This window comes from Pempheris klunzingeri, chromosome 4, assembly GCF_042242105.1.
Source record: "Pempheris klunzingeri isolate RE-2024b chromosome 4, fPemKlu1.hap1, whole genome shotgun sequence".
NCBI lineage: Eukaryota > Metazoa > Chordata > Actinopteri > Acropomatiformes > Pempheridae > Pempheris > Pempheris klunzingeri.
This window is the reverse complement of record NC_092015.1, coordinates 92,289-119,337: the sequence shown is the minus strand read 5'-3', so window position 1 is coordinate 119,337 and position 27,049 is coordinate 92,289. Positions and strand designations below refer to the sequence as shown.

General features: G+C 48.6%; 2 protein-coding genes and 3 non-coding genes across 5 annotated transcripts; all 5 read right to left on the bottom strand.

The window, feature by feature from the left end:
• Positions 1-46: 46 nt before the first annotated feature.
• Positions 47-13,784, bottom strand: atg16l1 (ATG16 autophagy related 16-like 1 (S. cerevisiae)). Its single transcript, XM_070828780.1, has 20 exons — positions 13,610-13,784; positions 12,184-12,294; positions 11,974-12,067; positions 9,783-9,888; positions 8,939-9,012; positions 8,737-8,806; positions 7,774-7,955; positions 7,625-7,690; positions 7,459-7,545; positions 6,348-6,407; positions 5,404-5,506; positions 4,778-4,883; positions 4,590-4,660; positions 4,441-4,512; positions 3,143-3,263; positions 2,950-3,055; positions 2,714-2,863; positions 2,503-2,550; positions 1,364-1,465; positions 47-936 (listed from the first exon to the last, which is right to left on the bottom strand). The coding sequence occupies exons 2-20, from the start codon at positions 12,287-12,289 to the stop codon at positions 843-845; spliced, it is 1,818 nt and encodes a 605-aa protein (XP_070684881.1). The 5' UTR covers positions 12,290-12,294; positions 13,610-13,784; the 3' UTR covers positions 47-842.
• Positions 4,048-4,320, bottom strand: LOC139200712 (small Cajal body-specific RNA 6). Its single transcript, XR_011584258.1, has one exon. It is a non-coding gene; the product is annotated as a small Cajal body-specific RNA 6 (non-coding RNA).
• Positions 4,955-5,224, bottom strand: LOC139200710 (small Cajal body-specific RNA 6). The gene has a single exon (XR_011584256.1). It is a non-coding gene; the product is annotated as a small Cajal body-specific RNA 6 (non-coding RNA).
• On the bottom strand, positions 8,341-8,610 carry LOC139200711 (small Cajal body-specific RNA 6). Its single transcript, XR_011584257.1, has one exon. It is a non-coding gene; the product is annotated as a small Cajal body-specific RNA 6 (non-coding RNA).
• A 3,937-nt stretch (positions 13,785-17,721) lies between the features above and the next one.
• spint2 (serine peptidase inhibitor, Kunitz type, 2) lies at positions 17,722-26,224 on the bottom strand. Its single transcript, XM_070829958.1, has 11 exons — positions 25,637-26,224; positions 24,837-25,007; positions 21,394-21,480; positions 21,231-21,305; positions 20,754-20,777; positions 20,146-20,307; positions 19,999-20,064; positions 19,745-19,912; positions 19,594-19,635; positions 19,309-19,417; positions 17,722-19,223 (listed from the first exon to the last, which is right to left on the bottom strand). Exons 1-11 carry the CDS (start codon positions 26,040-26,042, stop codon positions 19,133-19,135), a joined length of 1,401 nt encoding a protein of 466 aa, XP_070686059.1. The 5' UTR covers positions 26,043-26,224; the 3' UTR covers positions 17,722-19,132.
• Between the last annotated feature and the right edge of the window lie 825 nt (positions 26,225-27,049).

Below are 27,049 nucleotides of genomic sequence, written 5' to 3'. Positions count from 1 at the left end.
AACTCTGACGTTATCTGAAGAAGATCCAACGACACACACACACACACACGTTGAAGTTGTTTATTGACAATAACAATGATGATAATGATTAAAGCTGCCCCCCCCCCCCCCCGGCTGCCGTGTTGCTGCTGGAGGTTGATGTGGCCACTGAACATCACTTCCTGTGTCCTCACACGCCTCCAGGACAGCTCTGAATATTACAATTTGAAATGGCCGACTTCCTGTTGGACAGGACGATTCATACGCTGACCCGCTTCTACAGATGTCACTAAAGCTTCCGGGGGGGGGGGGGCGTAGAGACTGAAAATTTCTAGGAGGACTTACCACACACGCCAAAGACACGTATAACGTTTAGTTTCACCACTGCTGAGACTCAAGAAAGGTTCATGATCTCCAAACGCCGCAGACGTCCACAGTAGTGGGGGGGGGGGCTCAAACATATCAAACATTGTGGAATCCAAGATGGCCGACTGCCGGTTATCTGGTGATCTTTGTTTCCTGAGCTCCAAACTGTGGCTGGGACCCCCCCCCCCCCCATCAGTCTCACTCTCCTCTCCTCCTCCCCCCCGCAGAGACACAGACAGGGGTGTGTGTGTGTGTGTGTGTGTGTGTGAAGTGTCTCAGCACTCGGACTGTTAACACACTTTATTGGACTTTGAGCAGCGGCCGGCGTTTTTCTGGAACATTAAAGTTTCTGAGACACAAACGTAAACAAGAGACTGAAGCAGTTTATGATCGACACGTCCACAACGAGCTGAAGGACCAGAGTCCACATCGGTCCACATCGGTCTGTCACGTCCCTCTCCGCCCCCCAGCAGTGCATCATGGGGCTGTTTAGCCAATCACATGTCAGACCACAGGATGGCCCTACTGCCTTTCTCCACGCTGGCAACGTACGCTCCTGACGGCGACCACGACACAGAGTTGATGGCAGAGCTGCAAAGACATCATCATCATCATCATCATGCTACAGTGATGAAGCACCGTTCTGACTGCTGTGAGTGCGCTCAGTCTGAACCAAAAGAAAGCTGAGACATGCTCAGTCACATGACCTTCTGTCACTTGACTAAAGGTCAGGTGACAGGTCATGTGACTTGTCATGGACATGACCAGATAGCTGAGCTCCACTGATGAGGTCACTGCGTGTGGAAAGTTGCAGCACCATCTGTGACCTGTGGAGCCTTCACAATAAAAGCCCTGCTGTGATTCCAGAGGGCTTTCACTGTGAAAGCAGAGCTGCAGGAAGTGACTGATCAGAGCTCAACTGAGTAATCTGATTACAGTCACAGAGCTAGTACTGACACTCAGTGACTTCCTGTCGCTGATGAAGGTTTCTGTGTCGGTTCAGGTTAGTCGGTCTTACTTGTGGTTTCGGTCCAGAGTCCGGTCCACTTTCCCCGTCAGGACGTTCCACACGTACAGAGCGCCGTCAGCTGATCCTCCAACCACGTAGCTGCCGTCAGGACTGAACCCACCACACCATCATCATCATCATCATCATCATCATCATCATCATCGGGTCTTTACCAGACTCCAGTCAGAAAACACAGTATTTAGTGAGCACTCTGTCTGCTGTGATGAGCTGCTGAACCAAACTCTTCCTCCTCACAGTAATGTTTACGTCATGTGACCCTCGCCTCAAGGCAGCGTTCAGAGTAACAGAACATGGCACAAATAACATCTAAGATAATAAAGCAGAAGAAAAGATTTCAGGAAGCTTGTTCCACAGGTGAGGAGCTGCTTCACCTTGCTTGGTTGTGATTGACCTGCACCAGGTGACCTGAGGGGTCAGGACGCCTCAGACCGTATAAGGAAGTCCATTTATTGATTTGTGAGTAAGAGGATCTGAAAACCTCTCCTTTGGCCCACTGGGGGCCAGCGGAGGGATGCCTACAAGCTTTTTTTATTATGACCAGTGAAGACACTAATGCAAGTCCAGCCTGCTGAACACTACTCAACACTCATCATCCTCAATTCTTCTTTGTTGGTTTTTCAAGCGCCGTCAATGACACTCAACACTTGGTGCAGCAGACGTTTCACAGAGCGTCTCAGCAAGTTAAATTTAGGGCTTCAGACTGTTAAATGTCAGTTTATTTAACTTTACCATAAACACCACTAAAATATAGACGATGTGTTCACACGCTGTCACTTTAAAATGTTTCCTCACCTGCACTAAACACTGCACTCAGCTTCTCCTGTGGACTCCTGACAGCTCACACTCCTCTGGAGAAAAGCTACTGACACCTCCTGAACACACACCAGCTGACTGTCAGACCCTCCTCCTCCTCTTAACCTTAAGATCTTTACACTTTACAACACGCTGCTCTGTTCATCACAGCACTTCATGGAGGGCTTTTAATGTGAAACGTCTGAGCAGGAAGTGACTCACCCCAAAATCCCTCCGGACACCGCAGAGGGCAGTGTGACTGACAGCAGCTCACCAACATCAGAAATGAGAGAACACATCTGCTCAGACGGACTTCAAACATCTGCTACACTCACCTGAAGGTCACTCTGGTCCAGTCGGCTCCACACTTGAAGCCCTGAGCACTGAGCGCGCACACACACACACACACACACACACACACACACACACACACACACACACACACACACACAGTTAGATCTGAAACAGGAGCAGCAGCAGCATGTTTACTGTGAAAGTCAAAGGGGACTCACCAGTGGACAGGTGAGGACCTGAGTGAGGACTCACCTGAAGGTCTGTCTGACAGCGTTGGTACGCAGGTCGATGATCTTGACCAGGTCGTCTCTGGAGCAGGTGAGCAGCTCGCTGCGGTCGTGGTTCAGGTCCAGAGACGTCACTCTGCCCAACAGCTCCAACTCCCGCACGATGCTCTCCGCCCTGACACACACACACACACACACACACAGTCATTTGTGAAGCAGGCACCCTGGACATCGTCTCTCCTGTCGGACGCCGTCTCCTACCTGATGTCCCAGAAGCGAACCTTCTTATCAAAGTGTCCACTCATGACACACTGCTCTGTGCACACAATGTCGTTACAGCTGGAGCCCGCAAACACCGTCTTCATACCTGCACAGGACACACACACACACGACAGGTGACATCATGACCTGCTAACAAGCTGTACTATAGAGAACAGTCCATCCAATCACGTACAGACTTTGCTGCGGAGGTCCCACAGTTTGAGAGTCCGGTCGTAGCTCCCAGAGACAATCCGAGCGTTGTCCAATAGGAAGCGAGCAGACAGCACCTTCCCACTGTGACCCGTCAAGGTGTGCTGAGGAGACACACACACACACACACACACAGTGTAACTCTGCCAAAGGTCTCCTCTGTGACCGTCAATAAGGGCCAACAGGTAACCATGTGGTAACCAGTGGTGCCTCTGAGCATTTAAGATCATTCAAAGAGGAATGAAACAAGTTTAATGTGAACAGCGTCCAGGTTCATTTCACCGTTTAGATCCTGTGACCACCGAGAAAAGTCTAGCAGTTCGTATCTGGATCACAAACCAGGGAGGTGATGAGGAAACGCCGTGTCCTGGAGGCTCCAGACGGTCTCAACTGATTAAGTCCTTACAGTTAAACACCAGGTCACAGTAGAAACACTGGCCCTGGTATTCAGTGCAGCAGGACACGCTTCAGCAACAAGGTGAAGAAAGTGACCCATCAAAAGAGGTTAGCTTAGCTCTGATCCCGCTCACCCCCCTCCCCTCCCGGGGTGATCACCAGGGGGGCTGAAGGCGTTGCGGACAGTGATCGACTGAACGTCCGCTTTAATCCTCAAAAGTCACACGTGTTTCCGCAATAAAGGTGAAAAATTGGGCGATAATAAAAACAATATGGCGAAGTTAGAACGCCTGCTACATGTGGCAGCGGAGGCGTGTGCATGATTGGAATTACATGGATTATCTAATAATAAATATTAGTTATTACAAATACAAACTCTGCGTCCACTCGGATTCGTCACAGAACTTCAGACTCATGAAGTTTGTTCCACTGATCCAAACACAGGTGAGGTGAGATCACCTGTCCGTGGATGAGCTCAGTTTGTTTCTTTGAGGTCTCAGTAGAGGGGTGAGATCAGCTCTCAGGCCCCGCCCCCTCAGCCCGACGCTCCGCTCTGATCGGTTCTGTGGGATGTCAATCATCTGAGCCTGTAGGACCTCTGTACACGCCCATGCTGTGATGTCACATCCTGTCTGTCAGCAGCTCCTGAGACCACCACCGCACCACTAGTGCATGATGGGAGCAGAGAGCAGGGGCTGCTGGGAGCCAAGATGGCCGACGGGCGGGGCGGCTGAGCTTCAGACCTTTTACATCACATCACTGACCAGAAGACTCGTTAACTCACCGCAACGCCTGCTTGTTACCTGCTGCCTGTTTAAAATCTACCTGGACAGGTAACAGCGCCCGACCATGATGCAGTGTGAGATGAGAGCTGTAAAGACTCACCCGCAGTCTGTAGTCATCAACGGTCCAGATCCGACTGGCAAAGTCATTAGAAGCAGCCAGCAGGTAGGAGCCCTGAAAGCACGTGAAATCATCAGTGGGTAGGAGGAGCCTGTGGCGGACAGAGAACCAGCTTAAAGAGTCAAACTCACGGCGCTGTCGAAGTCGATGCTGGTGATCCCGGCGTTGCTGCCCGTCAGAGCTCCTTTAGGCTCACAGCGACCTGAAGACAGACATGCAGACAGGGCATCATGAGGGGGGACGGGTTCCTGCGATCCCACCTGGATGTCAGGATCCAGGTGTGTGGTGTACCAGTCAGACATCAGGTTCCTGAACTCACCAGCGACGACCTCCCACAGCTTCACCCTGCGGTCCATGCCTCCTGTTGCTAGGAGACGGGAGCCGGGGCTGAACCTAACTGCATTCACCTCGCCATCATGAGCCTCCTGAACGAACACACACACACACACAGTCAACTCTGAGCCGACCACAACGTCCCAGTGAATGTCTTCCTTTTGGTCTCAGGTTGAAAACTTGAGATCAGCTCCCTCCTCCCCCTCAGCCCGACGCTCCGCTTTGATTGGTTCTGTGGGATGTCAATCATCTGAGCCTGTAGGACCTCTGTACACGCCCATGCTGTGATGTCACATCCTGTCTGTCAGCAGCTCCTGGGACCACCACCGCACCACTAGTGCATGATGGGAGCAGAGAGCAGGGGCTGCTGGGAGCAATGGTGCCGCAGGAGAGGATTGTGGGAAATCAGACCTTTTACTATTCATCACTGACCAATCAGGAGAGCCGCCAAGTCACAGAGTCAGAGTCAGAGTCTCCTCCCAGTCTGAGGAGCTCAAGTCGGGTCCTTCAGTCCAGGTGATGAAGATCATCTCTGATCTATAGAAAACACCGTCTTAAACTGGTGCCGGTCAAACCGTCATGGCGGCCACTGGGTGAGAAGACAATACTCACAAACACATGCAGAGCTGTGGACGGGACCCGGACCTCTGCACACACGCCTGAGGGGGCCTCCGGGTTCTCTGACGAAGAGCTGAAGGAGTTTGCTGTTCGACGCCTGCTGAGGAAGAGGAGCAGTCAGTCTAGTAGCAGCACAGGAGGTACGACTCTGGTTCCATAGCGACAGGATCCATATTCAGGATGTGACTGGCCGAGCTCCCCATCACCCCTAACCAATCAGCTGCACCAACCACTGAGAACACTGACACCTCCTCAACACCTCCCACCCCCTGCACGCCACACTGATAGCCTGTCAGAGCACCTTCAGTCGTTGACTCAGACCACCAAGGTGCACCACAGAACGCCACAGGAGGTCTTTCGTACCTGTGGCTATTAGACTGTATAAGGCCTCCTCCACCAGCAGGAGGGACACGTAACGGACTCATTCAGCAGAATCATGTGCAACAACCGTAAAGGTCATTCCCTTTCACTTTGTCTCCCGTTTTGCAGTTTGCACTTTGCATATATCATATCATATTTAATTGTTAAAGTCTATTCTGTATAGTTTCACTTACTTTGCACACTTCACCTCACACACTGTGACACTTCTCACAAATTTGTACTTACAATCTGTACTTCTTGTTTTAAAAAGGGACAGACTATTTAATTTAATTGTATTTCATTGTGTCTAAGTTTCTGTTCAATTTTGTATTTTAATATTTTGTATTGTTGTGACGACCTCTGTACCGCACTCTGGCACAACAATTTCCTCTGGGATAAATAAAGTCGGTCTTATTCTTAATCAATACTGACCATCACCACACAACATGTCCTACAGGTGATGGCAATGACAGCACTGTTCACCCTCTGACAGCCAATCACAGGATAGACGACCCTGAAACTAGGACAATCACCCCACCCCCCCCCAGACGGGGACAGGCGGTCCGGCGGCTACATACCCAAAGATGTTGGAGATGGAGTCCAGCAGACCACCAGGAGGAGGCTGTGGGGTTTTCTTACTGCACAAAACACAGAGACACACAAGGTCACAGACGGAAACAAGCCTGTTATCTTCATCATCACCATCATCTTTCAACCTATCGGGAAGATCTGTGCCACTCTGACTCCGTCAACCTGGATTAGACAATCCAGGTTTGCCGTCCACTTTAATTTACCGTCAAAGAACAGGTGTGACGGTGAGACATCTGACGTGTAGACTGATCCATCATCTCTTAAAGAGCTCATAGTACCGTACTACCCCACTAGAGCACTGTGCTCCCAGACTGCAGGTCTACTGGTGGTTCCTAAAGTCCTCTAAAGTAGTGATGGAGCCAGAGCTTTCAGCTATCAGGCTCCTCTCCTGTGGAACCTCCTTCCAGTCTGGGTTCAGGGGGGCAGACACCCTCTCTACATTTAAGAGTGGACTAAAAACCTTCCTTAGTGATGAAGCCTATAGTTCAGGGCTGGATCAGGTCTTGGACCAGCCCCTAGTTATGCTGCTATAGGCTCAGACTGCCGGGGGACTCCCATGATGCACTGGGCTCCTCTCTCCTCCTCTTCCGCTCCATCCTGATGCTTCATGTCTCTTTAGTCCCTGTTACTTGGTAACTTGGTATCTTCCCCGGAGCCTTTCTGTGCTTTCCTGTGGATCCTGGTCCTGGTTCTCCTGCTGTGGTTCTGTAGTTCCTGTGGATCCTGGTCCTGGTTCTCCTGCTGTGGTTCTCTGGTTCCTATGGATCCTGGTCCTGGGGTTCTCTGGTTCCTGTGGATCCTGGTCCTAGTTCTCCTGCTGTGGTTCTCAGGTTCCTGTGGATCCTGGTCCTGGGGTTCTCTGGTTCCTGTGGATCCTGGTCCTGGTTCTCCGCTTCATGAATCACTGCTGCGGATCGTTAGCCACTCATGTGTTACCATATTGCTAATTTATTAGTCACATTCCCTCTCACTCTCTGCCTGTCTCACTCTCTGCCTGTCTCACTCTCGGTCTCTAAAAACAAAACAAAAAAACAGGGGTCTAGTCTGTGCCCCCCCCACCCCCACCCCCACCCCCACCCAACCAGGCTCCGGCCTCACCTGGGGGTCCTACTGAGCGGTCTGTTCGGCGAGGTCTCTCTGCCCCCCTTCCCTCCGTCCTCAGCCAGAACCTCGATGTCGTCGTCCCTGGGGACAGAAACAGAGTCAGCGTGGCGTCCAGCTGTGACACGTTACCGAGGCTGACTGCTCATTGAGGGGGACTGACGGGTCCACGGGGAGAGGCTCTTTGGCGGCGTCGGCCAGTTCCTTCTGCAGCTTGGCCTGTCTGCGTCTGAAACAGAGAGCACAAACGGATGGTCAGACGGGAGCCCCCCCAGACCACCAGAGACCGCCCTCCTCCAGGTGTGCCCTCACCTGCTGTCCTTCTCGTTCTCGGCGTTGAGTTTGTTGGCCTCCTGAGCCTTCTCCGCCATCCAGCGGGACACCAGCTCCTGGTTGTCCTCCGTCGTCTTCCTCAGCTTCTCCTCCAAAGCGCAGAAGGTGATCTGCAGGGCGTCGTACTCGTCCTTCAGGGTCTGGTTCGCCCGCTCCAGGTCCTGCAGGGACACAGTCCAGACCACAGTCCAGCACACAATCAAGCCCACCAGTCCAGCTCAAAAAGGTACAGTCAACAGTCCGGGGATCGGGAACACAGGAGGATCATGGGAGTTATCCTATCAAAGGTGATTGATAAACCTGATGACGAGGAACAGGCACCCATCATCTTCATCACTACTACCTCCCTAATCTGGAAATCCCTCCTACATCAACATAATGTTTACCAGACAGACAAATCAGGAGGAAATCCCCTCTGACCTCTGTCTCAGCAGACAGGAAGTGAACACCGCGCCCCACCCCTGACCGGCCCCTGACTGGTCCACTGCACACCGCCAACCTTCAGCACCACTGACGTTGCTGAACTGACTTCCTACTTCCTGTGAAGGTCTCAGGTTGAAAACTTGAGATCAGCTCCCTCCTCCCCATCAGCCCGGCGCTCCGCTCGGATTGGTTCTGTGGGATGTCAATCATCTGAGCCTGTAGCACCTTTGTACACGCCCATGCTGTGATGTCACATCCAGCCTGTCAGCAGCTCCTGGGACCACCACACCACCACTAGAGCATGATGGGAGCAGAGAGCAGGGGCTGCTGGGAGCAACGGCGCCGCAGGGGAGGATTGTGGGAAATCAGACCTTTTACTGTTCATCACTGACCTTCATCATCATTATGTGAACCCACTAATAGACAGCTGATGCCCTCAAGTCCTGGTCTCATTCAGTCTCATTCAGGTGGTCTCATTCAGTCTCTGGTGGTCTCATTCAGTCTCTGGTGGTCTCCTACCTGCAGGCAGCTCCTCAGCTCCCGACAGTCTCCCTCCAGGTTTGTGATCTGCTGCTGATACTCCAACATCCTGAAAACACACAGCATCACCTTCATCATGAGGTGAAGCTCCATCACCTGCTGCAGGTAAACTGCCACAAACACACTGCAAAGCGGGAACGTTCAGGTGTGTGTGTGTGTGTGTGTGTGTGTGTGTGTTTACCTGGCCTCATTGTTCTGGATCTCTTTGTCTTTCTGTTGAATCTGGTTGTTCAGCTCGATCACACTCTGAGCCAGCTGCAGAGAGAACACACACACACACGTCATGCTAAGCTTTAAGCTAGCCTTTAGCTCTAAAACTACTGATGCTACATGTCACCGCGACCTGGAACGATCAAACTGATCCTCTGAAAATAACGATCGCTTTTTAACTCTGAACAAAGAACTCCGTGAAGAGATGAGCTCCTGGGCTGTGATCCAGGTGTCTACACCTGATCGCCACATCAACCTATACTACATGGTTCTTAACATTTGCCAGTGGGCTAACGATTCAGTTAGCTTGGTTTTACCACAGTTTAGCTAGCTTACCAACATTACCAGCCCATATAAATGTTGGATGACATTATGCAGTAGTTAGCACTGTTGCCTCACAGCAACAAGGTTGAAGCTGGCATGTGAACCGTTGTGTGTGGGCTCTCTCCTGCTCTCCTGCCAAAGACACGCAGGTGAACTGGTGACTCTAAATTGCCCATAGGTGTGAGTGTGAGAGTTAATGTCTGTCTATGGGTCAGCCCTGTGATTGGCTGGTGACCAGTCTAGGGTAGCCTAAGTCAGCTGGGATTGGCTCCAGTCTCTCCGTGACCCTGAAGAATAAGACGTATAGACAATGGATGGATGGACTTTATGTAGCTTACATGCAATTACTGCCTTATATTATATTATATCATTAGTGCTACATGCTACTGTATGTGGCAACAATGACCGTTCCCGCGCTACATGTGACTCCCTGCTCTATCAGGACAGGTGCTGTTGATGACATCACTTCCTGCACGGTGCAGGTGACAGACCTCTCCTCGTTTCTTGTGCAGCTCCGTCAGCTCCTCCTGGTGTTTAATTCTCATCTGAGCCATTTCCTGCTGCAGGACATCACTGCGACTTGAGTCTGTTCCTAAGCTGCAACAAAAGACCAGGACACGTCAGGGGACACGTCAGAAGACCGGGACACGTCAGGCGACCGTCAGAAGACCGGGACACATCAGAAGACCGGGACACGTCATGGGACACGTCAGAAGACCGGGACACGTCAGAAGACGTCAAGGGACACGTCAGAAGACCGAGACACGTCAGGGGATACGTCAGAAGACGTCAAGGGACACGTCAGAAGACCGGGACACGTCAGGAGATTTATCAGAAGACGTCAAGGAACACGTCAGAAGACTGGGACACGTCAGAAGACGTCAAGGGACACGTCAGGGGATACGTCAGAAGACGTCAAGGGACACGTCAGGGGATACGTCAGAAGACGTCAAGGGACACGTCAGGGGATACGTCAGAAGACGTCAAGGGACACGTCAGGGGATACGTCAGAAGACGTCAAGGGACACGTCAGGGGATACGTCAGAAGACGTCAAGGGACACGTCAGGGGATACGTCAGAAGACACCAAGGGACACGTCAGGGGATACGTCAGAAGACGCCAAGGGACACGTCAGAAGACGTCAAGGGACACGTCAGAAGACGTCAAGGGACACGTCAGGGGATACGTCAGAAGACGCCAAGGGACACGTCAGGGGATACGTCAGAAGACGCCAAGGGACACGTCAGAAGACGTCAAGGGACACGTCAGAAGATGTCAAGGGACACGTCAGGGGATACGTCAGAAGACGCCAAGGGACACGTCAGAGGACACATCAGAAGACCGGGACATGTCAGAAGACGTCAAGGGACACGTCAGAAGACGTCAAGGGACACGTCAGGGGACACGTCAAGGGACACGTCAGGGGACACGACAGAAGACGTCTGGGGACACGACAGAAGACGTCTGGGGACACGTCAGAAGACGTCAGGGGACACGTCAGAAGACGTCAGGGGACACGTCAGAAGACGTCAAGGGACACGTCAGAAGACGTCAAGGGACACGTCAGAAGACATAATGGGACACGTCAGAAGACGTCAGGGAACACGTCAGAAGACGTCAAGGGACACGTCAGAAGACGTCAGAAGACGTCAGGGGACACGTCAGAAGACATCAAGGGACAAGTCAGAAGACATCATGGGACACGTCAGGGGACACGTCAGAAGACGTCATGGGACACGTCAGGGGACATGTCAGAAGACATCATGGGACACGTCAGAAGACATCATGGGACACGTCAGAAGATGTCAAGGGACACGTCAGAAGATGTCAAGGGACACGTCAGAAGATGTCAAGGGACACGTCAGAGGACACGTCAGAAGACGTCAAGGGACACGTCAGAGGACACGTCAGAAGACGTCAAGGGACACGTCAGAAGACCGGGACACGTCAGAAGACCGGGACACGTCAGAAGACCGGGACACGTCAGTAGACGTCATGGGACACGTCAGAAGACGTCAAGGGACACGTCAGAAGATGTCAAGGGACACGTCAGAAGATGTCAAGGGACACGTCAGAAGACGTCAGGGGACACGTCAGAAGACGTCAGGGGACACGTCAGAAGACGTCAGGGGACACGTCAGAAGACCGGAAGACGTCATGGGACACATCAGAAGACCGGAACACGTCAGTAGACGTCATGGGACACGTCAGAAGATGTCAAGGGACACGTCAGGGGACACGTCAGAAGACGTCAAGGGACACGTCAGAAGACGTCATGGGACACGTCAGAAGACCGGAAGACGTCATGGGACACATCAGAAGACCGGGACACATCAATAGACGTCAAGAGACACGTCAGGGGACACGTCAGAAGACCGGGACACGTCAGAAGACGTCAAGGGACACGTCAGGGGACACGTCAGAAGACGTCAAGGGACATGCTGGGGGACAGGGACACGTCAGGGGACACATGAGAAGTCAAGGGACATGCTGGGGGACAGGGACACATCAGGGGACACATAAGAAGTCAAGGGACATGCTGGGGGACAGGGACACATAAGAAGTCAAGGGACATGCTGGGGGACAGGGACACATCAGGGGACACATAAGAAGTCAAGGGACATGCTGGGGGACAGGGACACGTCAGGGGACAGGTCCCATATTGTTGGCCTGAGGACACACCTGGCCTCATGTCCTCTCTGGACGTCATACTTGTCAGCCTGGTATCTCTCTGACAGAACCGCCTGCAAGTCCGACTTCTCCAGGAGACGATTATCTGAAACACAGACAGAGTTAGACTGCGGGGACATGTCTGTCCCTCTGTGCATACAGGGGATGTCCCTCCAACCGCCTGATACCAGAGGGAGCCGGGTGAGACAGAGTGAGACTCACACTGGTGGATGATCTCCTCAAAGGCCTGTCTCTGCACTCGATCTCTGAGCTTCAGCTGCTCTGAGACGTGTCTCTTCCACAAACAGTCTACACGCCGCTCCGCCATGACACCTGAGACACACACACACACACACACACACACACACACACACACACAATAAGCATGTCTGCCGGCCATCTTTGTTTGGAACTGTGACCCCAAAAGTTTCAGTCCTCAAAGCTCCATGTCCCCCCAGGAGAGTTTCTCCTGCTGATCAGTGTTCCTGCTCACATTTAGCTGTTTTGGTCGTAAAACTGACATTGGAGCTTCTAACAGGATCCGCGTTTCTTCTTCTGCTGCTTTAAATGCGTCTCTAACGGGATCAAACGGGCCGCGTTTCTTCTTCTGCTGCTTTAAATGCGTCTCTAACAGGCTGAAACGGGCCGCGATTCTTCTTCTTCTGCTGCTGCTTTAAATGAGTCTCTAACGGGATCAAACGGGCCGCATTTCTTCTTCTGCTGCTTTAAATGTGTTTCTTGGATGTACTTCCTGCTTTGTTGTGCTGCAGCTACAGACAGCAGCTAAAGTCTGAGTCAAGGCACTTCTGAGACACATCACGCCACTTCTGCTGGGATTTGAAGTGGGAAGAAGAGCGAACGCCATCAGCTCTGGCGCCGGCGTACAAGACGCTCCCAGTGGGGTTCAGCTGACAGTTTTTATCTGGATCCTGGTTCATCGTCCAGTTTCGTCACTTGACTCAAGTTTGCGACAGGAAACACTCTTAGTGTTTCTGCTTCTTCTACCAGAACATTTCCTCCCACACACAACGTTGCTTATGATGCTCAGTCACTCAGGTGATCCCAGTAAGGCAGTGACGTCACCAGGTGAGTCATGTTGTTTTACCGGTCGATCTTTGAAACGGTTCCGCTGTTTCCTCATTTCTCTTTAAAGTGAAACTGATCACTGATCACTCCATGAACGTAACGTGCGCACGATGATCATCTTCATTTGACTTGAATGCCCCGACAAACAGTGACGTTATGGTAACTCAGGTGACTGGCGGCACACCTGAGGTTCAGTTGTACCACAACATAAGACACTTAACTTTACATTAAACCGCGCAGACTGTAGACACACTGGACATGCTTAGCAGCTCTTAGCTTCTGTCTGATAGCATGTTTTGCTAACGGGAACTACAACACCAACAGGAGGCGCTAACAGGCTAATTCATGATTCAAATCTCTCAGAATTAACACCGCGTGAAGCTCAACAACATGCCCGCCCATTCGAGTCCGTGTTGCGGTCCCCGCGCGGTGTCCATGGCCGGTTTCAGACTGCGGGTCCCAGGACTCCAACACCCGTGACTCGACATGTTAGCATGCTAACTTGGCCGCTAGCTGTGGTCTTTCGCAGCGCTTTAAGGAGGATCAAACTTAAAACTTACACCATTTAATTTCGTCCCGGACGTCGGCTCGGGTCCTCAGCCGACCCGCCGTTCACCTCGGATCTGCTGTTTCAGGGGTTTCGGAGTTTAACGGTCCCGTTTTTTCTCGTTAACCGACATCCGCTTCTTGAGCTACTTCACTCCTACTCAGCGCCATTTTGGCTCCGGCGATACACTTCCGGAATGGTCGCAGGAAAATGACGTCGTCTTTAAATAGGCGCCAGTGATTTTTTCCCCGTTTTAGACAATCAATCAAGAGCCTTTATTGTCATTGCGTGTGTACAATGACATTAGGAGCGCTACTCCAAATGGTGCAAAGATAGTAAGAAGAATAAAATAAGAATAAAATAGAATAAAAGCAATATAACAATACACACAGTATGTGTAAATATATACACTACTCACAAAAAGTTAGGGATATTCAGCTTTCAGGTGAAATTTCAGGATGAACCTAAAATGCATTCTAACCTTTCCAGGTGAACTTAATGTGACCTTCTCTAAACCTTTGAATGCACATGTCCAACTGTTCAGTGTCTCAGTACTTTCTGCACCAGCTGCTGTTCTCTAACAAGAAGCTTAACAGCAACATTCACAACAGGTTTGATCCATGAATCCACCAATACATTTCCTGCTTCAGTTAGAATTGGTATTTAAACAGTCCTCCTCATCCTGCTGTTCACATTCTGACATCATGAGACCAAGACGACACCTAACAGCTGATCAGCAGCACCTCAACACTGGAGGCTTCAAACAGGAAGTCCTCCTCATGTTTTGTTGTGGTATACCTACCACTGTTGTTAGCTTTTTCAATAAATTGTTTAAGATGAATAAAATTATCATTGCATGCTGATACTTAAATGTCCTACTTTCATGATATAATATCACTGTAGCATTCACTTTTTACATTTTCCATATATTTCACCTGAAAGTTGAATATCTTTTTGTGAGTAGTGTATGTACAAATTCTACACCTACAGAGGAGGGCTTTGTGTGATTCAAACATATCGCACATGGACAGAAATAATTGCACATGGGAAAACATTTTTATTTCATTTTGCAGTTTAGTGTAGTGACAGCTCTTGGGAATAAACTGTACCTGAATCTGTGAGTCCTTCTGAGGGATCTGTCAATCAATCAATCAATAAATCAATCAGTGTTTCTCTCTCCAGCTCCAGGTCACAGCAGCGTTCTCTCAGACTGTTTCCATAAAGAGCAGCTCAGAACAAACTCTTTCATTCAGAGACCAAAGATTCAGGAATTCAACAGGAAGGATTCAAGAATCCCCACAGAGCAGCTCAGAGATTAGATTAGGACCCAGTGGAGGAAGAACTCCCCTTTAACGGGGAGAAACCTCGAACAGAACCATAACCATAACGTAAATGGAAAAAGGCAGTTCTAGAAATCTGTTTAATGTGGGAGTTAAAGGACATATCTTGATCAAATAAGACTCCCAGATTCCTCCCAGTGGAGCTGGAGGCCACAGTGATGCCATATATAAGGTAAATAGTATCAGTCCAAGCACTGAACCTTGTGGAACTCCATGTCTAACCTCAGTGTGGACAGAGGACTCATTGTTAATGTGTACAAACTGAAATCAATCTAATAAATAAGACTTAAAGCAGCTTAATGTGGTTCTTTTTATGCCAGTGAACTGTTCCAGTCTCTGTAACAGGATGTGATGGTCAACGGTCTCAAAAGCAGCACTCAGGTCTAACAAGACCAGGACAGAGAGAAGTCCTCTGTCTGATGCCATCAGGAGTTTAGAAAGTCACACAGCTGGTTGGCTGCTGCTTTCTCCAGGATCTTGGAGAGAAAAGGAAGGTTGGATATAGGTCTATAGTTGTCTGATACATACCTGAATCCAGAGTGGGCTTTTTCAGGAGAGGTTTAATTACTGCTGCTTTGAAGGACTGAGGAACGTAGCCTGTTAGTAAAGACTGATTGATCATATCCAGTAAGGACGTGTTAATTAAGGGCAGGACTTCCTTAAGTAGTCCAGTAGGAATGGGGTCTAGGAGACCAGCTGACGGTCTGGATGAGGAGATTATTGAATTCAGTTCAGGAAGATCAAGTGGAGAAAAACAGTCCAGATGCACATTAAGCCCAACAGCTGTTTCCATGATTCCTGAGTCTGAGGTTGAGTTTGAGTTTGGAAGATCAATTTCAGTTTGTACACGTTAACAATGAATCCTCTGTCCACACTAAGGTTAGACATGGAGTTCCACAAGGTTCAGTGCTTGGACCAATACTCTTTATCTTATATATGCTTCCTCTGGGTAATATTATCAGGAAGCACTCCATTCATTTCCACTGTTATGCAGATTGGATGATTTCACTGTGTTTAGGATGGTTTCACTGTGTTTAGGATGATTTCACTGTGTGTTTAGGATGGTTTCACTGTGTTTAGGATCGCTTCACTGTGTGTTTAGGATGGTTTCTCTGTGTTTAGGATGGTTTCTGTCAAAAGACTGCTTTAGATAGAGGAGATTGGAGCCAGCTTGCAAGTTATAACAAAGTTTAATCTTACATGTAAGAGGAGCGTTCAACAGTGCAACAACATCATGGAGGTTACAGAGTAAAAGGCTCATCTGGTGAGCATATACAGTTAGGTTTTATAATGGGCGTTGTGGGTGTAGTTCTCACACATCGTGTCATCATCTACTGGCGTGAGAACTTCTTCTTGTCCTTGTAGATATGAGGCTTCCCACCGTTGCAGAGCACACCCTCGATTGCCACTCTGTCTGGCAATTCGTGAGCATGTCCTTGGATGGCAATTCTCATAACAGTTTCACTGTGTGTTTAGGATGATTTCACTGTGTGTTTAGGATGATTTCACTGTGTTTAGGATGGATTCACTTGTGTGTTTAGGATGATTTCACTGTGTGATTAGAATGGTTTCACTGTGTGTTTAGGATGATTTCACTGTGTGTTTAGAATGGTTTCACTGTGTTTAGGATGATTTCACTGTGTGTTTAGGATGGTTTCACTGTGTTTAGGATGGCTTCACTGTGTGTTTAGGATGGTTTCACTGTGTGTTTAGGATGATTTCACTGTGTGTTTAGGATGGTTTCACTGTGTTTAGGATGATTTCACAGTGTGTTTAGGATGATTTCACTGTGTTTAGGATGGATTCACTGTGTGTTTAGGATGATTTCACTGTGTGATTAGAATGGTTTCACTGTGTGTTTAGGATGATTTCACTGTGTGTTTAGAATGGTTTCACTGTGTTTAGGATGATTTCACTGTGTGTTTAGGATGATTTCACTGTGTGTTTAGGATGGCTTCACTGTGTGTTTAGGATGATTTCTCTGTGTTTAGGATGGTTTCACTGTGTGTTTAGGATGATTTCACTGTGTGTTTAGAATGGTTTCACTGTGTTTAGGATGATTTCACAGTGTGTTTAGGATGATTTCACTGTGTGTTTAGAATGGTTTCACTGTGTTTAGGATGATTTCACAGTGTGTTTAGGATGATTTCACTGTGTTTAGGATGATTTCACTGTGTGTTTAGGATGATTTCACTGAGTGTTTAGAATGGTTTCACTGTGTTTAGGATGATTTCACTGTGTGTTTAGGATGGTTTCACTGTGTTTAGGATGGATTCACTGTGTGTTTAGGATGATTTCACTGTGTTTAGGATGGATTCACTGTGTGTTTAGGATGATTTCACTGTGTGTTTAGGCTGATTTCACTGTGTTTAGAATGATTTCACTGTGTTTAGGATGGTTTCACTGTGTGTTTAGGGTGGTTTCTCTGTATTTAGGATGGATTCATTGTGTGTTTAGGATGGTTTCACTGTGTGTTTAGGATGGTTTCTCTGTGTTCAGGATGATTTCACGTGGTCATGTTGAACCTGCATGTGTGCTCCCTATAAATAAGTGTGAGGGTTATGCGGTTATTCCACAGTCCGGAAGCTTAAATAAAATCTAAATTTCAATCGCTTTTGCTCTGTTTTTTGGTCCACTGGATGGTAGGTGAGCGTCTGTCACCACAACTGAACAAACGTGAATAAAACCAGCTGAAACTGGATCAGCTGATGTTATTGTGAGAGTAAAATAGTAAATATCACAACTGTGGCAATCCCGGTCATTGAGGATACCAGAAAACACATGAACAGGTGTTAATAAAGTTTTATTGAGACAGGAGAGGACACAGGTAACACATTAGTCTGGCTTCATTAAAACAACTGAGCTGCAGACAACGTTTCTTCAAACATTCAGTTTAACCCGCTAACTTCTTGTTCACCTGATTGTTTCACACATTCGGGGTTGAATATATCAATCAGTGACTCGCAGCTCTCTGCCTGCAGGAGGAACGGACGAGTCCACACTCCTGACGGACACCAGCCTGCTGCATCATGGGAACTGTAGGCTCCTTTTGAGCGTGAACAGGTGGAGGTGATGTCAGGTGGATGATGTCTGATTGGCTGAGTAGTTTCTACAGCTGAACCTGTGACGTTGACGTTTCCAGATAAAAGTGATAACATTTTCTCTGCACGGCTCAGTCGGCTCAGTAAAAACATCCACTGTTAAAGTGTTAGTAAAAAGATTGGTTCTTCATATCATGATAAAGAAACACAGGTCAGCACAAAGATTCAGTTTACAATCATCAAAATCACGTTGTAGTAGTTCTACTTCATAAACCATTTAATTTGTCTGATTCCTCATTTAATTTCCTAACTGATTGTCATTTCATCACTGTTAGCAGGACGAAGAAACTACAGATGCAAAAACATCCAGATCAGGAGGAGGTCAGCCTTCACCATAAACCTCCTCTTCATCACATCACCCATCTGCACGCTAAACATGATACAGCCTAGCATAAAGACTGGAAACAGGGGAAACAGCTAGCTTAGCTCAGTCATAAGGTAAAAACATGTACCAGCAAGTCTAAAGCTTTCTGATAAACATGTTTTATGTCTTGTTTCATCTCAGTGGAGTTGATGTTGAAAATATTTCATGTTGAACAACAACCAATCAGAGGACCTGCACAGAAGTACCAGGCGGATGGATACACTGTTTAAGAAATAGTTCCAGCATGCAACTTTACCAGAAACCACAAACTGTTGTTTACTTGTCAGATTATGTTCAGATGAAACTTTGTTCTTAGCTAAGCTAGCTGTTTCCAGTTTTTATGCTAAGCTAAGCTAACAACGTCCTGGCTGAGGAGGAGCTTTAAGAACATGTTGATCTGCCCCTTTACAGAAACTAAACCACTGACAGTAAATGCTAAAAGAGTCGTAACAGGTAAAACAACAAAATCAACCTGAAGAAAAGTCAGACAGTGATTCAGAGATGATTACATCTTATGATCAAACCACCACAAAACTGGCAAATAAGTTGTTCCCGAGATCAACCAATCAGAGTCACCTCCTCCTGTGACATCATTCAGGCGGACGGTCGATGTTGTTTGTTCTTGGTTTAACTGAAGACTCACAGGTCAAATAAAGGAAATCACAGGAACAACATCTGTAATCAGTTTTGAGGTGGACAGGGGGCCCTCAGGGGGTTTTGGGGGGGCTGGTCCTCAGGCCTTGTCTGGTTTGGGGCTGTCTGGGGAGGTCAGAGAGTCCACAGAGAGCTGCTCATCTGGATCTGGAAGCAGCTCTTCTTTATCGCTGAGGAGAGAAACAAACGGCGCCGTTACAGCAGACGTCCCAAACAGGCCACCGTACTCAGGAGCACGAGACAGGTGAGCCTTACCTGACGGAAGACGGACGCCGGGACAATCTGTGACGTCTCAGCACAATGAAGACAAGCGACGCCAACAGCAGAGCAGAGATAGACGCCAGAGTGACAAAGAGGAAGATGGCTGGAAGAGATGAAGATCGTGTGTCATTAAGACCACAGGTGAGTTAGCACTGACGCACGTTAGCATTGATGCATGTTAGCACTGACGCACGTTAGCATTGACGCACGTTAGCACTGACGCACGTTAGCATTGATGCAGCCTCTGATAACAGACCTTTGTTGTTCAGACAAACTGACCTGCAGTCCAGTTACGAGTTCTGCCGCGACCTTCAAACCAACCTGGAGGGAGAACACGCCACGATTCATGTATGTCCATCCCTACATTTATATTCATATACATATTTTTCCCAGTACTCGCAGTATGTTTGCAGATCATCAGTTTGTTTACCGTCTCTGCTGCAGTGAGTCAGGCACTCCTCCATGCTGCCATAGCGGTTATGGTTACCACGACAACCACCGTACATGAATGATTGACAGCTGGAGGTTTTTGGGTCGTAAAAGAACATCGGGAAGGCGGCGCGACACGGCCCAGGGTCAGGGGTCAGAGTGCACTGGTCTACAGAGAGACAGCATTTAGTTAGAGGAGGTCAGGTCACTGGGAACAGGGTCAGGGGTCAGAGGTCACCGGATGTTTTTCTTTACCTCTGTATTCTGGAGAAAGTTCATCATCAGCGGCAGCAGCTTTCTTGGAGGAGGGAAGAACAGAGACTGCAGGAAGAAGGAAGAAGTTTAACACTGACACACAGGTACAGCCTCACCTGTACAGGTACTGACAGGTGTGTGACTCACCTGTACATGCTGCCATGCAGCTCTCCTGGCTGTTGTAGTTGTTCTGGTTTCCTCTGCAGCCTCCGTAGATGAATGATTGACAGCCACCTGTCTCCCTGCTGTAGAACCAGCGCTGAAATGCCGCTCGGCAGGGACCGACCTGAGGCTCCGCCCCGCAGCGCTCTGATTGGACGACGCAGACAGGTAGGTTATTTTTGACTGATAATTGATTTACCTGGAGGATGGTTAAATTGCTTTTGGACAGGAAGAGGTGTGAGTTCCTCACGTGTCTACTGACTCATTAAAGGAGGAAGAGGAGGGTGAGCGAGCATGAGATAATAATAAACATCATCTCTTTAAGTAAGAACCAGAAGAATCTATAAAATAATCCATAATCCTACACTGTGAGATTCATTCATTTCTTCATTAAACCCTCAGACAGACGCGTTTTCATGGGACCGATTGATCTGATTGCTTCGGCAGCCGTGTGACTTTCTGCCACTGAACTGCATGTAGCAGCTGTGTGTGTGGAAGTTAGCGTGTCCATGCCGTCAGGTCACGTATGTGACAGCTGTGAAGACATGAAGAGAAAAGAACCTGTTTGACAGAAGAACAGACTGACTACGCACCAGAGAAGCTCTCCGCTGACATTCCTGCAGGAGAAGAAGAAGAGGGAGGCGTCAGCCGCACAGTACACACATAGTACACACATAGTACACACAGTACACACACACAGTACACACAGCGCACACACAGTACACACAGTACACACAGTACACACAGTACACTCAGCACACAGTACACACAGTACACACAGTACACACAGCACACACTCAGCACACAGTACACACAGTACACACAGCACACACAATACACACACAGTACACTCAACACACACAGTACACACACACGGCACACACTCGGCAGTCCTGTCTAATCCGATCTGTGCTGCTGACTCTGATATCAAAGTGTAATACGCACTGAGACCAGCAGGAGGCGCCACTGAGGCTCGACTGAAAACACACTTTCCTCTAAAGTGATGACTCAAGTATCGAAGGTCTGGCTGTGTACAGGTGTCTAAAGGTGTTTGCGGGTGTGGGTGTTACCTTTCTCCAGATTGGTCACAGTCTCTGTAGCAGCAGGTTTAGACTCAACTGGACTTTCAGCATCCTGAGACACACCTGGACAGACACACAATCGCCTGTCACATGACTAATACTAATCTACAACTGTTACTACTAATGCTGCATTCAACAGGTGTGTGTGTACTTGTACTGAAGGCTGGAGCCATCCGAGCTGCTTTGACTGGAGGAGGAGGAGGAGGGGGAGGAGTGGACTCATCAGGAAGAACCGAACCTGAACACACAGTCCTCACAAAGAGGAGGTATAAAAGTGTCTGTCACTGACATAATGCCAAACATAAACCTGAAATGTTAAACAATCGGTGAGGAGCAAATGTCCCCGCGGCGCAGGACTGTCCCCGCACATGTGTACGTGATGTGTGTGTCTTGTAGGTGTATGTTGTAGTGACACACCCCCTCCCCCACATACAGAGGACAAAATGGCTTCCTGTTGTCATTGAATATCATCCTACAGGTGTTTTATCACCTGCCACCATCACTGGCGAGGAGCTCCTCCTTCCTTTGTGCAATGCATTGTGGGACAGACGTGACCCCGTCACCCTGCGCTGTAAATGATCGATGAACTCAGCATCGATCGATCACGGTGACGAAGGTTTTTTCAGTGAAGTTTGTACAGGTTAGCTCAGGTGTGACTGTTTGTCTTCAGGACCAGAGTTCACAGAACCGGTCTGACCACAGCCACCTGACACCACACACACACCTCGTCCTCCACCCTGTCCTACGAGTCACACATCCAACCCGTCGCTAAACCTGCCGTTTACTGCCTCAGAAACATCTCCAGACTCCGTCCCTCTCTGATTCTGGGGCTGAGAGCCCGATCCTTGCCCTCATCACAGTCCTGTTCAGGGTCCCCGACAAAGCCCTGGACGGGCACCAGTATGTGCAGAGGCCCCACCCTCACGCACCTACATTGGTTTCCAGTTAAGTTCCGCACCACCTATGAACTTTTGCTGGCCTACAAATCCCTCCACAACCTTTCCCCACAATACTTAACGGACCTCCTCCACCAGCATACCCCTTCACGGAAACTGAGGTCTTCTGACTCAGGTCTCCTCTCCACCCCCCACACCAGGAGGCGGACTTTTGGGGATAGAGCATTCAGTGTGGCCGCCCCCACCCTCTGGAATGTTCTCCCGACGGAGATCCGCCACGCTCCACCCTTGGACAAGTCGGCTCTCAAAAGTCACTTGTTCACCCAGGCCTTTGGCAGCTGATCTGTCCCTGGGTCTTCAGGGGGGGGGCTCTATAGATTCAAGCTAGTATTATTATTGTCATTATACACCCATATACACACATGGACAAAATTGTTGGTACCCCTCTGTTAATGAAAGAAAAACCCACAATGGTCATTGAAATCACTTGAAACTTACAAAAGTAACAATAAATAAAAATGTATTGAAAATTAAACAATCAAAATCAGCCATTACTTTTGAATTGTTGTTCAACAGAATTATTTAAAAAAACAAACTAATGAAACAGGCCTGGACAAAAATGATGGTACCCATAACTTAATATTTTGTTGCACAACCTTTTGAGGCAATCACTGCAATCAAACGATTTCTGTAACTGTCAATGAGACTTCTGCACCTGTCAACAGGTATTTTGGCCCACTCCTCGTGAGCAAACTGCTCCAGTTGTCTCAGGTTTGAAGGGTGTCTTCTCCAGATGGCATGTTTCAGCTCCTTCCACAGATGTTCAATGGGATTTAGATCTGGGCTCATAAAAGGCCACTTCAGAATAGTCCAATGCTTTTCTCTTAGCCATTCTTGGGTGTTTTTGGCTGTGTGTTTTGGGTCGTTATCCTGTTGGAAGACCCATGACCTGCGACTGAGACCAAGCTTTCTGACACTAGGCAGCACATTTCTCTCCAGAATGCCTTGATAGTCTTGAGATTTCATTGTACCTTGCACAGATTCAAGATACCCTGTGCCAGATGCAGCAGAGCAGCCCCAGAACATAACCGAGCCTCCTCCATGTTTCACAGTAGGGACAGTGTTCTTTTCTTGGTATGCTTCATTTTTGCGTCTATGAACATAGAGTTGATGTGCCTTACCAAAAAGCTCCAGTTTTGTCTCATCTGTCCAAAGGACATTCTCCCAGAAGCTTTGTGGCTTGTCAATATGCATTTTCGCGAATTCCAGTCTCGCTTTTTTATGATTTGCTTTCAACAGTGGTGTCCTCCTTGGTCGTCTCCCATGAAGTCCACTTTGGCTCAAACAACGACGAATGGTGCGATCTGACACTGATGTACCTTGGCCTTGGAGTTCACCTTTAATTTCTTTGGAGGTTGTTCTGGGCTCTTTGGATACCATTCGAACTATCCGTCTCTTCAATTTCTCATCAATTTTCCTCTTGCGGCCACGTCCAGGGAGGTTGGCTATAGTCCCGTGGATCTTAAACTTCTGAATAACATGTGCCACTGTTGTCACAGGAGCATCAAGCTGCTTGGAGATGGTCTTATAGCCTTTACCTTTAACATGCTTGTCTATAATTTTCTTTCTAATCTCCTGAGACAACTCTCTCCTTCGCTTTCTGTGGTCCATGTTCAGTGTGGTACACACCATGTCACCAAACAGCACAGTGACTATTTGTCACCCTTTAAATAGGCAGACTGACTGATTATGAGTTTGAAGACACCTGTGATGCCAATTAAAGGACACACCTGAGTTAAACATGTCCCTCTGGTCAAATTATTTTCAATCTTTTATAGAGGTACCATCATTTTTGTCCAGGCCTGTTTCATTAGTTTGTTTTTTTAAATAATTCTGTTGAACCACAATTCAAAAGTAATGGCTGATTTTCAATGGTTAATTTCCAGTAAATTTTTGTTTATTGTTACTTTTGTAAGTTTCAAGTGATTTCAGTGACCATTGTGGGTTTTTCTTTCATTAACAGAGGGGTACCAACAATTTAGTCCACGTGTGTATACACACATTAGTGTGTGTGTGTGTGTGCGTGTGTGAAACAACCCCACAGACATGTTGAATCCTTCAGAGTAACTTCCTCCTCCAGAGGACGTCGTCATGTGACGTCCCTCCAGAATAAAGCTCCAGAAAACAGAGGCTGCAGAACCTCATAGAGAACCTGTCTGTTTTTAAGGTTCCTTCAGTCTCTCAGTGATCCACTGATGTCTGAACATCCAGGGGTTCATCCTCTGCAGATGGGAGCTGCTGTCTGAACATCCAGGGGTTCATCCTCTGCAGACGGGAGCTACTGTCTGAACATCCAGGGGGTTCATCCTCTGCAGACAGGAGCTACTGTCTGAACATCCAGGGGTTCATCCTCTGCAGACGGGAGCTGCTGTCTGAACATCCAGGGGTTCATCCTCTGCAGACGGGAGCTGCTGTCTGAACATCCAGGGGTTCATCCTCTGCAGACGGGAGCTGCTGTCTGAACATCCAGGGGTTCATCCTCTGCAGACGGGAGCTGCTGTCTGCTGGTTCTGCTCCCTGTGACCGACTCTACCTGAGCACATTATCTGATAATGTGCTAAAACAGACCTGTCTGCAGGTGAGCTGTGTGTGTGTGTGTGTGTGTGTGTGTGTGTGTGTGTGTGTGTGTGTGTGTTACCCGTCACCCCGCTGCAGACCCCCTCACACTCCTCCTGGGACCCAAAGTTGTTCCCGTTGGCGTCACAGCCGCCATAGATGAAGCTCCGACAGCTGTGATTGGTCACATCGTAGTAAAACCTCGGGAAGGCAGCGCGGCACGAACCCACCTTCATCGGCAGACGGCAGCGAACTGAGGAGGACAAGCAGAGAGAAGACGTGAGACACACCAGGACCAGGACCAGGACCAGGACCAGGGTCTCTGGATGGAAACAGCTAACAGCTCACCAGTTTTCTGTTCTCGGAGTTCATGTTTCAGGATGCGTGGACAAATGAAGCCCTTTCACAATAAAGCTACGATATCATACAAACAATGTTATTAATACAATAATGAGAATAATATCAAAAAGAATCATGATGACAACACAGAGAAAGTGACTCCAGTCAGGGTTCAGCATCTGTTCAGCATCTGTTCCCAGCTGGACGGACCGGTCCAACCGGTCCGTCCAGCTGAGCCCCATCTGCTGGAGTCAAGTCAACAGGAAGTGTAGAGTTAAAGGACAAGTTCACTTTCTAAAGGTACAGACAGGAGGAGGCACACAGACAGGTCCTGGTCCTGGAGGTGAGACAGGTGAGAAACAGGACCAGATGAGCAGCATTCCTCCGGTTAGCAGGAAGTGAACCACGGGACCAGAACCAGAACCAGAATGATCCAGTTTCAGGTTGAACTTCCTGCTGACTTGTTTTACAGGAAAAATAATCAATAATCAATGATGGATAATCATCCTGTGAGCACGTGGTCTAGTTAGGGGGGGTCCTTACTGTTGTTGGTCTCCGGCTCCTCGGGTCCCCGCAGCGGGACATCGTGCGGCCTCTCCCCGCGGACCCCCTCGGCCCTCCTGCGGTGAGCCTTGAACTGGGAGCTGGGCCGGAGGACGCACACGTCCCGGTCCCCGACCACACAGCTCACCAGCAGGCACTGCGGCCCTCCGTCCGCCGGGTACCCCACCAGGGCCACATCGCAGTCCGGCCGCTCGCAGCACGCCGCCCGGCAGCTCTCCGGGTCCGACACCTGCTCCGCCGGGTTCAGGTAGCGCGCTCCGGCGTCCAGGGAGTCCGGGTGCAGACCCTGGTCCGCATCAGTGGCCGGGTCCCAGTCACAGCCCACGGCCGCACCGGCACAAAGCAGGACGCAGACCGCCAGCAGGCTGACTCGGTGTCGGTCCATCTCCTGTGACCTGGACCTCAACGAGAACCGGATCCGAACGGGACTAAAAAGGAAGCCTGGTCTAACGTGGTTCTGGGTTTAAACGTGTTAACGCTCCTCTGCTCCGCGCGGAACAACAGCTCACTTCCGTGTTTGAGGCTCTTTGTTGTCGTAGATAAATTTACCTGAGACAGGTGAGGTCACTGCAGCCCCGCCCACCGCTGCGTCACTGCCTAGTGACATTACCGTCACGTGACGCACAACACAGCCGAAACAATAATAATTATAGGCTACTAATACTACTAGTACTAGTACTAATACTACTACTAATACCACTAGTACTAGTACTACTAGTACTACTACTAATAATGATAATGATGATGATGATTGTGATTATAAGAATGACGATGGTTGTGATGATGATAATAATAATAATAATGATGATGATGATAATAATGATGATGATTGTGATGATGATAATAATAATAATGGTTGTGATGATGATGATAATAATGATGATGGTTGTGATGATGATAATAATAATAATGATGATGGTTGTGATGATGATGATAAGACCCCTTTAGACCACCCCCCCCTGGAGCCATCAGTCACGTCAGTGAATAAATCACCTGATCAATACGTCTGATAGCATCACCTTCATCACCATAATTCTCATTCTAATGATGTGACCCTAACCTGGCTGCACCATGAACAATATGTTAGCCTTAATAGTGCTGCAGGCTCCCTGCAAGTGACTCTAGACTCCATCGCCCCCTAAAGAAGAAGATAATTAAAGAACAGAGACAAGCTCCCTGGTATAACTCCCAGACACAGATAATCACAATCAGTGAAAAAGCATTTAAATAAACTTTTAATCGAACAGAAACAGATGAGCAAAGATGAAGCAAACTTAAAATAAAACCTGAACCTGTTGTGACTCCGTTTTTCTACCAACAAAACAGAATGAATATCTTGACTTGTCAACATGAGCTCAAAATGTTCTGTTTTTCTTTTGAACAGGTTTCTGT

Bases quoted from the DNA above. Each gene is read 5' to 3' on its own strand.
- spint2 (XM_070829958.1), bottom strand. From the start codon at position 26,042: ATGGACCGACACCGAGTCAGCCTGCTGGCGGTCTGCGTCCTGCTTTGT. The intron at 20,308-20,753 runs GTGCGTAGTCAG...TCGTCCAATCAG, and splicing joins GTCAGCGGAGAGCTTCTCTG to AGCGCTGCGGGGCGGAGCCT. The intron at 20,065-20,145 runs GTGAGTCACACA...TTCTTCCTGCAG, and splicing joins CTGCATGGCAGCATGTACAG to TCTCTGTTCTTCCCTCCTCC.
- atg16l1 (XM_070828780.1), bottom strand. From the start codon at position 12,289: ATGGCGGAGCGGCGTGTAGACTGTTTGTGGAAGAGACACGTCTCAGAG. The intron at 12,068-12,183 runs GTGAGTCTCACT...TCTGTGTTTCAG, and splicing joins TGAGGAGATCATCCACCAGT to ATAATCGTCTCCTGGAGAAG. The intron at 7,691-7,773 runs GTGAGGGCACAC...TCTCTGTTTCAG, and splicing joins GAGAACGAGAAGGACAGCAG to ACGCAGACAGGCCAAGCTGC.